The 18282-nt window shown below is 42.3% G+C and overlaps 1 protein-coding gene across 2 annotated transcripts in view; it reads right to left on the reverse strand.

Moving 5' to 3' along the window:
- The window catches only part of Lars2 (leucyl-tRNA synthetase 2, mitochondrial), a 104744-nt gene that overhangs the window by 38601 nt on the left and 47861 nt on the right, over positions 1 to 18282 (reverse strand). For both annotated transcript variants that reach the window (XM_060384995.1, XM_021646552.2), the window contains exons 6-9: positions 15057 to 15146; positions 12795 to 12938; positions 7854 to 7961; positions 7335 to 7494 (exon numbers count right to left, since the gene is read on the reverse strand). In XM_060384995.1, the coding sequence (XP_060240978.1) occupies positions 7335 to 7494; positions 7854 to 7961; positions 12795 to 12938; positions 15057 to 15146 (502 nt within the window). The remainder of the gene's footprint in view (positions 1 to 7334; positions 7495 to 7853; positions 7962 to 12794; positions 12939 to 15056; positions 15147 to 18282) is intronic.

The following is an 18282-nucleotide window of genomic DNA, read 5'->3' on the forward strand; positions in this document are numbered from 1 at the left end:
CATAACCCATCAAAAAAAGGAATCCCCTAGAGTTAGGGTAGGGGCAGGGTTTTGTTTTTATCTTTCCAGGAGAATAAAATAATCCAACTAAGAAATCCGGAGCCCACTGGATAAGTGAAACTTCTGAAGGACCAGACACCAAAGAAGATAAGACAAGTAGCTGAGGTGATTTAGCCTCACAGACTGCCTCCATAGCTGTTTCCAGAACATCCAGAACAACTTCAAAATGGCTAGCTAAGAGAGCCCAGACTCAGACTGGTCCAGTCGGCACCTCACTTAAGCCTGCATTTTCACAGCACGTAGAAACTACATAGCAATTGTTACATCTAGGTTTCTTAGGACTTAACCATTTTTCCAGTTTCTTGAACTTCAAAAGAAAACTACATCCCAAATCAGCAGAAAGAAAATTTAAGAGAGTAATACTCTATTCCCAATAGGTGGGGTAGATGGTTTTTGGTCATTTGATTGGTGATGGATGTTTGTGGTCATTTTAGGGGAATTGGTTGCAAGTTGTTAATGGTCTTGGTCAGGGAGGAAACAAGATATAGGACATAGGGATTTCTCTCTTTCAGTTTTCTTTGTCCTTCTTTCTTATATGGGGGGAGAAGGTTGAAAAGAAAAAAGGGGAGATATAGAAATATAGAAATAATAAGAAAAGTAATTATTGATTCTACTCTTATAGATTTTTGTATATTGATATAAAATTAAGGTTATATTTTGTTACATTGATATAGATCTTCGTATACTGATACAAAATTAAGGTTATAACTGGTTACACTGGAATAGATCTTTGTATACTAATAAAACATTAAAGTTATATTTGGTTACAACATGCTATGTATCAAGTCTTTGTGCATGCCTCTAGTCTTTTTGCAAAGCCACTATGACAAACTGTTCAGGATAATTAAGAAATTCAAACTAATATTCAATCAAACTTGCGGTTTTGTTGGGTACTAGTTTAGTTAATCGCAGGTGTTTCCTAAGATAAGCGGGAAGTATATAGCTAATAAGCTATATAAGCAATTCAGATATACTAGAGATAGAAAGATGATCTTCAAAAACCTGAGATCTATAGAATATGGTATTTAAAAATGTTTTATTGGGGCTGGAGAGATGGCTCAGAGGTTAAGAGCACAGTCTGCTCTTCCAGAGGTCCTGAGTTCAATTCCGAGCAACCACATGTGGCTTACAAACATTTATAATGAAATCTGGTGCCCTCTTCTGGCATGCAGACAGAACACATATATATAATAACTAAATCTCAAAAAAAAGTTTTATTAATGTAAGACTTTTTGACAGAGACATGTCAGCTTTTGGCAGCACACCATTCCACTTCAAAGAGCATCAAAGAACCTCCATGTGGGGGTTGCTTCATATGTGGTAAGCTAGTCACTGGACAAGGAATGCCCTTGCTTCAACTGCAGACAGAATAATGGACAAACTGGATGCAGGAAAGTCGACTGCTTAGCATTGCAAGGACAAGGTGGGCAAATCCTTCAGAAAAGTCTTTCAGATATTCTGAGTTAGAAGGCTGAAGATGATGCCCCAATGTTACAGAGAAATTTTGGAGACTGTCCAAGCTACGAACTATCTGTCATTTCTATAGTTTTGGAAGCTGCTTGTTTTGCACTTCCTGTTTATTCAAATAATATTTATCCTTCTCAGGTCTCGGACGGGGTTGAAAACCAGATAGTTTATAGGCTTACAATAAAGCTTAGTTGTTTAGGATTTAAGATGCTGTAGGTCTAAACATACTGTTGGAGGTTGGTCTGTTGCACATTATTAGCCCTGAAGATCTGGGTACACCTACACGTGTTGTGTAAACCTACCTGACTGGCTAATTAAATGACCTATATCTGAGCAGGGCAGAATGGAGTAGGTGTGGCTAAGGTTCCTGGGCTTGGAGAGGACAGAGAGAATCATGGGAGACACAGGTGGACCCCATGATGGGACAGTGTGGAGAAAAAAACATGTGGGCAAGAAGAAAGGGCCCCAATAATGGCGTGGAAAGGCCCAGATGAAGAATACATGCAAGTACCATGGGATTATGGATGGAAGGTAGACCAGATGAGAAGGATTAAGGTGGATGACATTTGGTGGGGGCTGGGAGATGGATGGTGAGAATATTTAGACAGTAAGGAACTGCCCGGTCCAAGGTAAATAAGGCAATATTATAAATCTAACAGGTGTCTGTGCCTTATTATTTATGATAGCAGGTTAAATAATACTGCTGTGATAATATTAGGGCTAATAATAAGCATTTTATAGCCCAACACTCATATTTTTATACTACAACAAAAGATGTTTTTAAATTGGTAATGCAAGTCATGATAGAAATTGAGTTAAGTATAGGATAGATAGTAGGGTACTTTCTTTACACAGATGTCCAGTACAAATGGACTGGATACTGTGAATGTAATTTTTACCTGCAAGTATATAGTTTATTGATGTTAGAGAAATATTTTACTTAAGACAATAAGGAGTCAATGTTACAGGACATCTGATCCCATTGTGAACCTTGAGATTATGAATTGTAAAAACCTGTTTGTTGTTTGGTGTAACTCAGCCCTACCACTCACCTAAAATCCAAAAGCTTTTTGTAAACAGGATTAAATAAAGTTAATCAAGAGGCGGAGCAAGAAGATAGCAAACAGAAAGAAGGGCATTGAGTTGAAGGGTATTTAGGACAGCATGGAGAAGAAGAAAGGACAATTGGGATTTTGTTTTTAAAACAACAGGAAGGAGCTGGACACACAGCTTAGCAGTGAAGAGCACTTGCTGTTCTTCCAGGGACCTGGGTTCAGTTCCCAAGACCAATATGGCACAGCTAACAACTATCTATTACTCCAGTCCCAGAGGATCTAACACCCTCTTCTGGTCTGCACAGGCTTTGCATACATGTGGTACACAGGCGTACATGCAGGCAAACACTCGTACAATACACATAAGATAAAAATAAATGAAATCGGAAAAAAAGGGGAAGTGGAGGAGAGATAGAAGTATATACAAGATCCAGTGCATACAGTGATTGATAGATGATACGTAGATAGATAGACAGACAGACAGATAGACAGGTTTAAAATGATTAGAAGAGAAGACAGCTCTGGAACTTGGAAGACATCCCTTTCTTTATGCTCTGTGGTTTCCAGATCTTTCTAGCCATAGCTCATTAAGTAACACTCCAGCCAGAGGTGTCAGCAAAGAAAAGGGAGTGAGATCAGTGACTCTGGAAGTCAATTCCAAGGACTCTAAGCAAGTACTGTACTTTTTCTTGTAAAGGACCCTGCACCAAGCTTGCTAAACAAAAATTCAATACATTCAGTCAGTACATCAGTAACCCAATCAGCCAAGCCAGAGATCAGGGTGAGCCTCAGATCCACCTTCCAGAAGCTTCTCTGAGATGCTCCCTCTTCTTCACTAATTTTCATTATTCTGTGGCCTTTATCATCTTCTCCAACAACTAATAAGTTGGTCCCTTGTGAGCATATTGCCACTCAAGCTTTTCCTTGTCTACTTGAGTCACTCTTCTTAGAGCTCCTCAGGGTGTCAAGGACTACCTAAAATCATCAAACTCAAGGACCAGCCACCTGCTCAAAGAAAACTAAATCTACAAGTGCTTTGTCTTTCCATAGTGATAAGAGTATATCTAGGACTAGATTCCTTTATTGAGCTGTTTTATGCTGCCAGGGATTGGACCTGTGTATATGCTAAGCAACTGAGATACATTCTTGGTTGTCTGTGGCAAATCAGGAGCCAGTATTCAGAAACCAACTCAGTGAAAGCAGAAATTTGAATGGATAAGAGTGACAGGAGGAGCTGGAGAGCTGGCTCAGAGGTTAAGAGCACTGGCTGCTCTTCCAGAGGTTCTGAGTTCAATTCCCAGCAATCACATGGTGGCTCACAACCATCTATAATGAGACCTGGCGCCTTCTGCTGGCGTGCAGGTATACACACAGACAGAACATTGTATACATAATAAATAAATAAATAAATATATCTTAAAAAAAAAAAGAGAGAGAGTGACAGGCTAAGTCCCAGCCTACCATGACCTTTATGGTCACTGCTTTGACACTTGTCACCCCAGATTCCTGACAATGAAGAAAAGAGTAAGCCAACTGGCAATGGTAAGCAATGATTGAACAGCTGAGGCTGAAGTATGACCTGCAGGGTACAGGAGACAGAGGCTATAGCAGGTATGAGATTCACAGCAGGTATGACAAAATTGCACTTCATTCAACATACTATACTGGTCTTGCGACCATATAGTGTAAAGACGAAACCAGGATCTTGATATACTAACTTAACTGACTTACCGACTGAATTGATTCAGACTGAATGAACTGAAAAGCGATGTTTTATTCTGAAGATTAGAACTGGGACAACTCAGTGCCAAGCATAATATTCTATTTGGAACAACTTCAGGATTATTGAAAGGAAGGAAAACCAGCCTAGGAGCTCATCCAAATGGAATGTTAAATATGGCTTTCAATTTGCCAAATTGAAATGACCAAGCCAGTCTGCTACACTAGCCGAAGTGGCCTCAAACGTGGCTGGTCATATGTGCTTAGACACTATGGTGGTTTAAAGGAGAATGGTTCCCATAGGCTCATAGATTTAAATGTTTAGTCCCCAGCTGGTGGAACTGTTTGGGAAGGACTGGGAAGTGTGGCCTTGTTAGAGGAGGTATGTCATTGGGGGTGGGCTTTAAGGTTTCAAAAACCCATGATCAGGTAGCTTTTTCTCTCTCTCTGCCTTGTGCCTGTGGATCAGGACATAAACTCTCAGCTACTGCTCCAGCGTTGTGTTCCCTGCCATGATGGTCATGGATTCATTGCCTAAAACAGTAAATAAGCCCAATAAATGAACTCTTTCTTATATAAGTTGTCTTAGTCAACTTATAAGTCTATAAGTGTCTTAGTACAGCAATAGAAAAGTAACTAAGATGGATACTCCTCAGGTTATCATGTGAAGGTGCTCTGAATTTATCATGTCTTTCATCTCAGGGATTGTAATCTTTTATAACTTATTAGGTCATTATTATTAAATTACTTCATTCTGTGGCCCCAGATGAGATGGGGGAAATGTGTGAGCTGATTACTCATTACTTATACTATTTAGCTTTTCAATATTTACTTTTCAATCATCATAGCCTTAAGGAATCTTAAATTACTCTAAGTGTAAACACTGAGTTCTCTCTTCAAACAGTTAAAATGAATTCTTTCTTTTCTTTCTTTGTTTTTAAGCACAGTAAAACCAAACAAAACCTGAGATAACGTTCATTGTCAACTTATCTGATTTAGAATCACCATAAAAACATATCTCTGGGTATTTCTATAAAGGTGTTTCCAGAAGGATTTAACTGAGAAGGGGGAAGACCCACCCTGAATGTGTGTGGTATCATTGCATGAGCTTGGGTCTTATACTGAAAAGGAGAAAGTGGGCTGAATAGCATCTTTCATCTCTCTCTCTCTCTCTCTCTCTCTCTTCTCCTTCTTTTGGTTTCCTGTGTTGGTCAGTGTCCTATTGCTGTGAAGAGACACCATGACCATAGCAACTGACTTTGTAGACCAGGCTGGCCTCGAATCCACAGAGATTTGCCTGCCTCTGTCTCCCTGAGTGCTGGGATTACAGGTGTGTGCCACCACGCCAGGCTGACCATGGCAACTCTTATAAAAGAAAGCACTGAATTGGGGCTTGCTTAGTTTCATGGCAGGAAGCATGGCAGCAGGGAGCATGGTGGAAGGCCAAAGTGGAATGGTGAAGTAGCTGAGTGCTGCATCCTGATCTGCAGGCAAAGAGAAAAAGACACTGGACCTGGCACGGGCTTTGGAAACCGAAAACCCTAGTAACATACTTCCTCCAACAAGGCCACACCTTCCAATTCTTTCAAATAGTGCTACTTAATCCTAGCACTCAGGAGGCAGAGGCAGGAGGATCTCTGAGTTCAAGGCCAGGCTGGTCTACGGATCAAGTTCCAGGACAGCCAAAGCTAACAGAGAAACCTTGTCTGGAAAAATTAAATAGTGTAGTTTCCTGATGTCAAGCATTCAATACAGAAACTTATGGGAGCCATTCTTATTCAAACCACTACACTGACTGTGGACTCAATATGACAAACTGCCTCACTTTCCTGTTATCATAATTTCTGTACCCTCAAACATGCTTCTGTGAATACAGAACCCAAGACATGGGCACAGAGGCCTTAACGAGACACGTGGAAATTTAACTTGTATCTTTTTCTCTACCTCAACATATAACAAAAACAGTGAAGGCAAGTGACAAGACCTGCCTTGTGTTGGGATGTCTTCTGTCCTAAGCTCAGGGGCACCTACAATCAGGACTGTAAAAGGCTTGTCGCTGGTCCAGGAGGCTGGGCCCACCACAGGCACCTAGGAAGGACAGGTGACTAGAGCTGCCCTCAGTGCATTCAGAAGACACTGTCTGGAGCAGAATGTCTCTCCAAACAGTTTGAGAACCCAATAATTAAGATGTGAGACGCAGGTTAAAGTTCACAGTATAAAAGGAAGCATAACGATGAGGTTTTTGCAGAAACATTTAAACCTTCTCCAGAGACTTACCTCTAATCAACAAGGGTTTCTTTCACCTACCAGGTTCTAAACCCCCATAACCCCTCCCTGGATGGCTGCAATTTTATGCCTAGTCAAAGGAAAAGGAAAGAGGCCAAGAGTCCCAGTGACAGCGATCACTCAGGGAAACCTAGAACAAGCAACTGAACGTTGCCAGGGTTCTTTTTTCATTCTCATGTTTTGAAATTTTGGTGCATTTATTTATTTAGTGGGTAGGGGGAACACAATATGTGTGTGTGAGTCAGAGGACTTATGGGCATCTGCTCTCTTCTTCCACCATGCAGGCCATAGTGACTGAGCTAAAGTCACCAGGCTTGACCAGGCTCGTCCACTGAGCCACACCACTGGCCCTTTTTTTAGGACAGTTTTATTTGTTAAAGGAATTGAAAATTCAGGATATGATTCTCTCCCAATCAGAAGACAGCTTTAAACTGATAGTAAATCAAAAGGCAATGACCTGAGCTTCTGAGCAGTCTCTCAACACTGACATGGGAGATCCCAGGACAAGCAATTTAAAAAAACATTAAAAAAAAAAAAAAGCTGTTTTATGCTCAGGTTTTGAGATAAAAAAGTATCTCAAAACTACTGCTAAGATAGTAGGTAAAACTATAGATAGAGATAAAACTAAATCTCAAAACTAAGAGATAAAACTACTGCTAAGGTGAAGAACAGATGAGAAACAGCAAACGTGGGCAATGTGAACTGAAGGACGGAACCTCACAGCCTGTGCTTCGCCACATCACTCACCTCTGCCAGGGACTAATGCCTTCTGCAAGACTTTCTTCAGAGAGCTGCAGCCATGTAGAAGCCTGTGGCTAGGCGAGATGGCCACGTGGGAAATGCCATAAATGGCTTCAGGGGTGGCTGTGTATGCTGTCAGTTTTTCTCCTGTGTCTTGTCCATTAGCCTGGCAGGATGAAACATGACATTTTACTTTTAGTCCTCTTCCTGAGCTGTGTGGCTCCCCATGCCACCCATTCCGTCATCTCCAAACGGATGTGGTGGCTTCTGACCACAGGGCCAAGAATGTATGCAGGAGGTGGGGCCACACAGAAGAACAGAAGTGGGAATCCTTGGCCAGTCCCCACTCCTGTACTCAGCATCAGGCATCGGATGAAGGGAGAGAACGCATGCTCAGAAAGACGCCCTCCCGGTTCTCTTTCTGCTGGGCAGTGCTGTGGTCAGGTGAAGAGCTGCTGTGTATTCAAAGAGCTCCAAAACGCAAAAGACATCTGTGGGCCTGAGTGATGTGCCCATTGCTATCACCTTTAATGTGAAGTCCAGGTGGCAGCCCACACAGTCCCCAATCCAGTGAGCCTGCATGCCTTTTATTCCATACCACTCCGGGAGGTCCGCCAATGTGTCCCGCATGGCCTGGAGAAAAAAAGAGAGAGAGAGAGAAAAGTAGCAATGCAAAGCTCATGTGAGAGCAAACGGTGTAGGGCTTGAGGTAGGAAAGGTGGCGAAAGAGAAGGCGGTTCTGGACATCAGAACCTCATTCTCCTGCTTAGTAGAGGCAGCAAACCACAACAGTGGTGCTTAATTCACAACCAACCTAAGCAAGATTGACCTGACCTGCCTCAAGGTTCCACAGAAGAAAGACCCCAACTGACATCTTTGCTGAATGAATTTATAGCTTCTTTCCCTCAGTCTGGGGGTCAAAAGAAGTTCACAATAGGCAGATATGAGCTCCACCTCTCCCTATGTCTCCCTGCCATAGAACATTCCAGGTGACTGCCTCCCGTTCCCGACAAATTTTCTAACACCCTCCCCAGAATCACTGAGCCACTGCAACAGAACCTCCCTTGTGCTTCTTTCTTCCTTCTCTCCTCTTCTTGTTCCTGCTCTACCTGTTCAAGTACTTCTTTCTTTTCCATTCTTTCTTTGTTTCTTTCTTTCTTCTATCTCACCCTTCTTTTATAAGAGTCCCTGCGCTCTGCCCAAAGTTTGGCCATGAGTCTCAGCATCTGCTTTGATATCCCTGATCAGTAGAGTCTTTCAGAGGTTCTCTGTGGACGGCTCCTATCCTGTTCCCTGTCTTCTCCTGCTTCCAATGGCTATCTGTTTGCCTTTCTGAGTTAATTTTGTATCCAGTTACTTTACTTTCAGCTGAAGGAGTTCTCTGGTAGAATTTTTGGGTCACTTGTGTATACTATCATAAGTGAATAGTGATACTTTGACTTCTTCTTTTCTGATTTGTATTCCCTTGATCTCTTTTAGTTGTCTTATTGCTCTAGCTAAGACTTCAAGTACTATGTTGAGGAGATATGGAGTGGGCAGCCTTGCCTTGTCCCTGAGTTCAGTGAGATTGCTTTAAGTTTCTCTCCATTTAGTTTGATGTTGGCTATGGGCTTGCTGCATATTGCCTTTACTATGTTTAGGTAAGGCTGTGTATCCCTGATCTCTCCAAGACTTTAAACATGAATGGGTGTTGGATTTTGTCAAATGCTTTTTCACCATCTAAGGAGATGATCATGTGGGGTTTTTACTTCTCTTTGTTTATGTGGTGGATTACACTGATGGATTTCATATGTTGAACCACTCCTGCATATCTGAGATGAAGCCAAGTAGGTATGTATCTTGGATGCAGCAGAATGTTGGATCCTGTTTCTGCAACCATTCTGTTAGTCTGTGTTTTTTTATTGAAGAGTTGAGACATTGATGTTGATAGATAATAGTAGCCAATGAATGTTAGTTCCTTTTATTGTGGAGTTTGTGGTGATAGTGTGTTTGTGTGCTTGTTTTCTTTTGATTTTTTGTTGTGAAGTTATCTATATTATCTAAGTTATCTATATTATTATCTATATTATCTAAGTTATCCTGTGTTTTCTTGGGTGCAGTTGATTTCGTTAGATTGGAGTTTTCTTTCTAGTAATTTCTGTAGGGCTGGGTTGCTGTGTAGATATTGTTTAAAAGTTTAGTTTTTTCATGGAATATTTTGTTTTCTCCATCTATGTTGATTGAAAGCTTTGCTGGCTATAGTAGTCTGGGTTAACATCTGTGTCTCTTAGTGTCTGCATGACATCTGCCCAGGCCTTTCTGGCTTTCATAGTTTCTGTTGAGACGTCTGGTATGATTCTGATAGGTCTACCTTTATATGTTCCTTAGCTTTTTTTCTCTTGCTGCTTTTAATATTTTTTTTCTTTGTTCTGTAGATTTAGTGTTTTGACTATTATGTGACATGAGGAGTTTCTTTTCTGGTCTAGTGTGTTTGGTGTTCTGTAAGCCTCTTGTATGTTTAAGAATATCTATTTCTGTAAGTTGGGAAAATTTTATTCTATGATTTTCTTGAAAATATTTTCTGGACCTTTTTCATCTATTCCTATTATTCTTAGGTTTTGTTTGCCCTTCATTTCCTGGATGTTTTCTGTCAGGACCTTTTCTGATTTTGTCTTTTTTAAGAGATGGATTGATTTCTTCAATATTCAGTGACTGAGATTCTCTCCTCCATATCTTGAATTCTGTTTGTGATGCTTACCTCCTGATGTCTTTGCTAGGTTTTGCATCTCCAGGAGTTTCTCAGTTTGAATTTTCTTTATTGATTCTAATTCCGTTTTCATGTCTTGCACTACTTCCTTCATCTGTTTGCATTTGGATTCTTTTCTGTCTATGATGTCCTCTATTTTTTTGTTCATTTCCTCTTTATGTGCCTCTTTGTTTGGCTACATTTGCCTGTATTTCTTTGAGAGCTTTGTTCGTTTCTTCTTTATGTGCCTCTATTAGTTTTGCCTGTATTTCTTTGAGAACTTTGTTCGTTTCCTCTTTACCTGCCTCTAATAACTGGATAGATTTGAGATCATTTTCCTGTGTTTCCAATTAATTAATTTTTGTTTCCAATTAATTTTTGGGGTTGCTGGTGAAGCCATGATGTCCTGATTTTTGTTGGATGTGTTTTTATGCTGGCCTCTAGCCATCTGATGGTTTATAACCTTTGCTGTTTGTTCCTGGAGCCTGTACTGCAGATGGGTCCATCTGTCTCTGGAGTCTGGAGTATTCTTCAGAAAGATGAGAGAGTGGGTATTGGTGTTTCTGATGCAGCTAAGGAAGGAAGGTCGCAGGTACATGTGTGCAAACGGCTGGTGTAGATGCCTGGAAGGAGCGTAAGTGCAGGTTGGGGTGCTGGCGTGGCTCGTGAGGGCAGTGTGCCCTGAATGGCTCAGTGGCCCACAGGTCTGTCGCAGTATTGTGTTGCAAGCATTCAGGTGTCTGGGCTGCACCAGCTTGGCTCCAGGAACTCTTTGCCTGGACTCCACTTGGAGACCTACAGAACAGGGGCTTAAATGTTGAGAGGGATCCGATATCTGGGGGCCAGCACAGAGGGACCCCGAATCTGGGGCTCTAAACACACTCATTCGCAGACGTATGCAGAAAGTATAGAGAGCCCAGGGTTTTTGCTCTCAGATTTGGGACCCCGGTTTGGCCGCAAGAGTAGGGAGGCCCTGGACCTGGGTTTAAGCACTCCTTGCTGCCTCTGTTTCTACCGTGCTGCCACCCAGCTGGGGGCCAATAGTTCGCCACTCTCAGAACTTGGAGACGTCCATGGCGGGAGAAAGGGGGCCCTGGATCCAATCTGTCTCCGTACACAAGTTGTGCCCTCTAGCCCAGGAAACCTCAAAGTCGATGCTCTGGCTTCAGCCCCTATACGCTCACCAGTTTTGGAGTTTTGGATCCTCTCCCCTTAAATACAGTGCGCACTGGTTGTGGCCATCTTGGAGCCCCCCAGAGGCTTACTTTAATCTTCAGTAAGGTCACTCACTCTACTCTGCTTTGTCCTTGGTCCTAGGGTGCTATTCATTCTTCCAATGGCCTTTGGAGACTCAGTGCCTTGCTTCTATTAGCCAGGTGTGCCCAAAGGTTTCCATGTGCTTCACAGCCCTGGGTCTGCTCTCCTACCAGAGCCACTGCATGTGCCAGCATCATGGACTCTCCCCCTCTCCCTGTTTTCAGCACTAACCTTCTAAGAGCTTTTTCAATAAACCTGCACAGGAGTTCAGCAAGAACCAAGAGTTACCATGGCAACTCATCATTTCTGCTGAACAGTTGAAAACTCACAGCTAACAGTATAAAGAACAATGCCCCTGGTCAGATTATTACATTTCCAACACAAAGCAGAGGTCAAAACACAGGTGCGAAACAGATCTCCTTCCAATACAGTCATTAGAGCTGCATGACAGGTCAGGGAGGGAACTGGCACCACTCCTTTCCAATATGCCAGTCTCTGGAGGGCTGGGGGAGGGGAAAAATGACCGCCCTCTCGGGATTATGATGGACCTAAGGCTAGCAGAGAGGAGCCACACAGAAAGCTATACCATTAGTGTTGCCCTCCTAACAAGGTCTTTTGAATCTTTCCCAGATCCACACCTAGGGTCAGCTGTATCAAAGTAAACTAAAACAAAATGAGCCTCACTGCAGACAGTCTTTAGAGGGCAAGACACTGAGGGTCTGCTGAGCTGGTGGCCTATGGTTTTGTTTTGGGCCAGGATGTGGTAATCAAAAGTTGCCTAGGACTGTATGCTTTTTCTGCACATGAGCTGTATACTATGCTACATCTGACCTGAGTTATCTGCAGATGAGACCCAGCTCAAAACCAGAAGCACTCAGCATTACACACATACAGAACTCATGACTTTGTCAAGGCCACTAAGCAACTCTGCTTCCACTGCCGGCTTTATCGGGAGTCTCTGAACATAGAATCTGCTGGGAGGAACTTGAACCATCATCAGGTCTGATCGCCCATTTTCCTTATCAAGAAACTGGGGCCCAGGGAACCCTGCACAACTAATCGGAGGCATAGGAGAGCCACATCTGGAGCTTTGGACTTGGCTCAGCTCATTCTTACTCTGGCCTTCCCTCCTGGAGACCAGTCAGCTCTTCACTTCTAGGTCACTGTAAGCAATGGTGCAGAGAAACTATAACTCAAGCCCCCCAGAGCTTCACAAAGACTCGTTCCCTTTTTCTTTTTTGGATGCATAATTGCAGGTGGAGTTACTGCTGCTTTGTGGCAATCATCAAACAAGGATTTGTAATGACCTCCGGCTGTCTTTCTTATTAAAACTTCAAGACCTTGCTCACCACCCTGTATGTATGTGAACGCTGAGGCTCTGTGCTTCCCATCTCTAAGAATTTTGCTTAGGCTCCTTCAGTAGAGCTGCCAGTGTGGTATAGCCACACATTGGGCATTACTGAAAGTCTCTGACCACCACTTACCTTTGCATATGCAGTTATCTTAATGAACCACTGTCGGAGGTACTTCTTCTCTACCTTGGCTCCAGAACGCCATGAATAGCCATATTCATTCACCTGCTCATTGGCTAGCACTGTTTGATCCACTGGATCCCAGTTAACCAAGGCCTGTTAGGATGTGGGAGACGGGAATACACTGTGGTGAATGTCCCGTGGAGGTGCCCTTGGAGAACAAGTTATAACAATGTGAAGACACCTTCAGGTGGGCTGCCTGGCCAATGGGCCACTAGCAATCTGTGACACACAAAATACCCTTGTGAGAATAGGCTTAGGGAAGGTGGAAGCCTCTGAGCATGTGTCTAATTCAACCTTAGGTTTTTCTTGAATGACAGGATGAAGATTCAGGATTAGAAACTTTAGAACACTTTGGAAAAGAAGAAAAAAAATGGTATTGTTTAAAGTTTAGAAGAATAGGGTTACTGCAGAAGAAAGAAATATACTGGTCTTTAATAACAACACAAATTTTTTGAGTGATAATCAGGTGCTGTAAAGTGGTTTACAGCTAAGTGGCTATCTAGCTCAGGGTTAGCTTCAAACCTGTGCTACTCCCAAGATTACCATTGTGTGCCACTACCCTCGGCTTAGATGTGGCCCTTGCATCAGTTTTGTAGGATCAGATCACAGAGAACAAGTATGAGGAGAAGAGAAGCAGCGTAACACATCAAAGGTCCCAGAGACACTGACAGACAGGGAAGGAACTGGGGTCTCAAGAAACTAAATAACGTTTGCAATTTTGAAAGACTGTAGTTTAAGTTAATGTGTAATATACAAAAAGTAGATAAGTCTTAAGTGAACAATTAATGAATTTTTAAATGAACATGTAACCACTACTCATGTCAAAATATAGCCAGAACTGCTACGCCTTCTGCTTTCAACTCTGTCCCCTAAGAATAACAATTCTCAGTCCTGTTCCACGGACTCACTTAGCAGGTAGAATAGGTGGCCCTAACCATAATGAAGACACTCCAGAGTTCCTGTTAGTTTCAGTTTTTGTTTAAAACAAATACCTCTGCCTACACTTACCAGTCTGTGACACACAGGTGTCTCCTGGTACAAAGGCAGCACTGAGTACAGAGGAGCCTTGGGCTTGCTCTACCTGACTTGAGATACCCTTAAAAACTTTGACTACGTGCTCAACATGTGCAGCTCCTTGGCACTAAAGGCATTCCCAGCAATTCCCACAGAGATGGCACTGGCACCTAACCGCCTCACAGACCCCTCTTCCTTCTTGCTCACAGCCTGTATCTACTTCAGCTCTGGCCTGCAGGCTACTTTGCCTTCTGTGAGGAACTCTGGTGGCCCAGGGCAGTACTACTAAAGGTTAAAGCACTGTAAGGTTACAGCACTTTAAGGTTACAGCCACTCTTGCCCTGTCAGGGGCCTGACACTGCCCTCTAGCCTGTGTCAGATGGCAAGGGTATCCTCGGTTACCAGTGCCAGATACTTTCCAGCGCTTCGACGCTGTGCTAAAGGCAGCACACAGTCAAGCCGTTTATTATATTCTCTTCAGTGGCTCTTTCAGGATGGGGACCTGGCTGGTTCTGGATGTTTCTCACACCTACATAAAAATCAGGGTGGGGAGAGGTTAGCCAATCCATAAGCTATAATCTCTGTTATAATATTACAACCACAGGTAAGAAAGTCACAGAAAGCTTGAAGCTCTACCGTCTGGAATCAGATGGAAAGACCAGCTTCAAACAGTTTAATTCCCCTAACATCAGGCCCTCAAGGTCTTTTCCTCATAAGTATATAGAGATGACCACGATATAAGTATCTAGGCCCTAAAATTCTTAGGCTCATAAACCTAAGAAAATTGGCTCATCTATTATTATCACTCCTATCAGGGAGATTGCAGGAAGAGTATCACTTAAGTAGGTAAAAAGAAAGGACCAAAAATTGCTTTATTTTAGGTAGTGCTAGGTCTGCTGCAGGTGAGTCTATAAGACAGAAGCAGTATTCATTTTTACCATGATGTGAAAATAGGATTTTGTTTCTCACATGAAAGTGACATTTTTGCTTTGTTTTGGTATTTTTGAGATATGTATATCACAAATAGATATGTATATCTATGTAGCTCTGGCTGGCCTGGAACATACTGAGATCTGCTTTCCCCTGTCTCCCAAATGCTGGGATTAAGGGCATGTACCATCACACCTGGCTTACAGAGATGATTCTAAGATAGAGAGGATTTACAAAATTTTAAAAGGGTAGGTAACATGAACTTACCTCCTTTTGATAAGCCAATCCAGCTTCGTAGAGTTTGATAAACAGGTATTGAGTCCATTTGTAGTAATCTGGCAAACACGTAGTAATTTCCTGCCGAAACGGGAAGAAAGTGCAGTCAGGCCCTGAAGCACCCCACCACAAATATCGTAATTTGGAGATTCAGTTCTTTAAAGCAATTACACTGAAAGTATTTACCAACTTGTTTCTGCTAAATCTCACAGTGGAAAGAAGAAGCCATTTATTCTGAGAAGAAAGAGATGATGTTGCTGGAATGTCTCTCCCACCTTTCTCAGACATGTTCTAAGAGAAGAGTCTCTCAAGTCTTTTGCCTCTCATCCTTGACTAAGAAGTTACAGTACAGGAAACAGCTATCAACTTTTAAAAACAGATTTCAGTTTTTAGTATGTGTGTGTGGGGGTGGTGTACGAACATGAGTGCTGTTGTTGACAGAGGCCAGAAGAGGCCATCAGATCCCCTGGACTGTGAGATACCAGATATGGCTATTGGAAACTGAACTTGGGTCCTCTGGAAGAGCAGCCAGTGCTTTTAACTGCGGAACTCTCTTTCTGATCTAGCTACAAACATTTTTACCAGCATAAACACATGCTGGAGTTCAAGACTGTAGCTCATCCAAAAAGCAATCATAAATGTCAAGAGTATTTGTTCACTGTGATGTGATTCTCATTTCAAGGTAAATCTTGTGTCGACCTAGAACCTAGGTCTAATAGCGTACATACCCACATTATTTTCTCTTTATAATATGAATCAAGCTGTTGTCTACATGGGGAGATGAAACAAAATTCCTAAAATTTACTTTCTGTCTGAAAAAAACCGTTTAACACAGAATTTTAAAAAGTAGATTTTATGGCAGTTCAGTGTCCAAGTGGCTTACATAGTGATGGGAAGAGGGACTGTCTCTGACATAATCTGATTGGCCTGCTCTTTGATTCCCCCCCCCCGAGGGGGGAGCAGCCTTACCAAGCCACAGAAGATGACAATGCAACCACTCATGATGAGATCTGATAGACTAAGATCAGAAGGAAGGAGAGGAGGACCTCCCCTATCAGTGGACTTGGGGAGGGGCATGCATGAAGAAGGAGGAGGAGGGAGGGTGGGATCGGGAGGGGAGGAGGGAGGGACTTATGGGGGGATACAAAGTGAATAAAGTGTAATTAATAACATAAAATTAAATTAATTTTTTAAAAAAGTAGATCTTGATTAACTGACAAAGTCTGAATTTGGTAAAGTCAAACCAGCTTACAACCCCCATGTACTTGTTTTCTAGTTCTACTGAACGTTAAAAGCAAGTAACAGAAGTGGATAAAGGTCTGGATGTAGTTTGGTGGCGGAGTGCTTGCCTAGCAACCCTGACGCCTTGGAGCTAACCCCCAGCACCGCCATAAGCAGAAAGAGGAAAAAGGATAACAGAAAGCATGTTTCGAATGGCTCTGTCTGCAGCTGACTCTCAATGAAAGGCAAACTTTACCAAAAGGTCAACAAACGAGGAAGACTTCAAACCCAGGAGGGTAACCTAAAAGGGGTTGTTTTTCTCATGTAAGGTTCATTCATTCCTTTTGAGACAGGGTCTCATGTATTCCAGGCTGGCCTTAAACTTTTACCTCTGAGTGCAAAGATTACAGGACATGCCACTCCACCAGGCCTGTGTGCTACTGGGGATCTAGTCCAGGGCTTCATGCACTTTAGGCGAGCACTCTATCAACTGAGCTGCATTCCCAGCTTTCCCTGGTTGTTTGGTATGCTATTTTATTATTGTTTTTGTTTTAGGTAGCAGAGTTAAAAAAAAATTAAATTTCCTGGTCACAGTGGCACACTCCTATAATCACCCCTATGATACTCTGGGAGGCAGAGGCAGGCAGATCTCTGTGAGTTCAAGGCCAGTTTGGTCTACAAGGTGAGTTCAGGAGAGCCGAGACTACATAGAGAAATCTTGTCTCACAAAAACAAATAAACAAAACAACAAACCAATAAGAAAAAAAACCAAACAATTAAATTATTTGGTGTTACTAGGGATGAAACCCAGGGCTTCAGGCATGCCAATAAGTGCTCTAACACTGAACGATAACCCCAGCCCAGACAACAGTTTTTAAAAGTGCAGAACAGGGGTTGGAGAGATAGCTCAGCAATTAAGAGAACTGGCTGTTCTTCTAGAGGGTTCTGGATTCAGTTCCTAGCACACACATGGCAGCCCACAACCATCTATAACTGTACTCCCATGGAATCCGATGCCCTATGGCAATGTGCAGACAAAACACCAATATACATAAGATGCAAAATAACTCAACTCTGACTACCAGCTCCATCTCCCCATAGTGAGACACAGTGATAAACCAGCCAATCTAAGGTGGTCCAAGCAGCCTAGCTCCCACCAACGCCCAAGCTTTGGTTTCTCTGTGGTATGCATGAATTACCAGCTCCCTGTGACTCCACAGGCACCTGGTATGCAGGGACGCCAGGTACGTGGAAATCTACCAGCTCAAGAGTCAGACTAACAGACAGGGAGTGCCTTGCCTCTGGTGGCTAATGCTACCTTTTCAACTTTGACCTCCCAGCACAGACTTTTTCTTTTTAGTTTTCTAGACAAATATCTTTAAAACATCCATTCTTAACAAACATATGTCAGGAGCCATCTTCTATTTTGTTTTGTATAATTTTATGCTATTCAACATTGAGGCACCTCCAAAATGTTGCTGAATGAAGACTAGACTAGAAATGTGAACATCTGTATACAAAGCAAATTTGTACAACTCATGTATACTAAATTCTCATTGTACTGTGGTCACAAACACCCAGGGAAAACAGACTGAATTGGAGGGTAGAACAGGTGAGGATTATGGGTAAAATATTTTTAGATCTTGTTATTGTAGGAATATCTTTTTTAAAAAAACCTTATCCACTATAGTCTTAGCCAATATAAAAAAATGAAACTTAATACTGGGAGTGGTGGTGCATGCCTGTAATACCAGCACTTGGAGAGGCAGAGGCAGGAGGATCTCTGTGAGTTCAAGGCCAGCCTGGTCTACAAAAGTGAGTCCAGGACAGCCAGCCAGGGCTACACAGAGAAACCATATCTCAAAAAAAAAAAAAAAAGAAAGAAAGAAAGAAAGAAACTTAAATCTAGGGATGGGGCCCATTAATACTTTATTTTGTATGTATCTTGGTAGCTCATAATAAAATATGAAAATATTTCTAATGGACATATTATAAT

This window comes from Meriones unguiculatus, chromosome 6 (assembly GCF_030254825.1).
Source record: "Meriones unguiculatus strain TT.TT164.6M chromosome 6, Bangor_MerUng_6.1, whole genome shotgun sequence".
In the NCBI taxonomy this organism is placed as follows: domain Eukaryota; kingdom Metazoa; phylum Chordata; class Mammalia; order Rodentia; family Muridae; genus Meriones; species Meriones unguiculatus.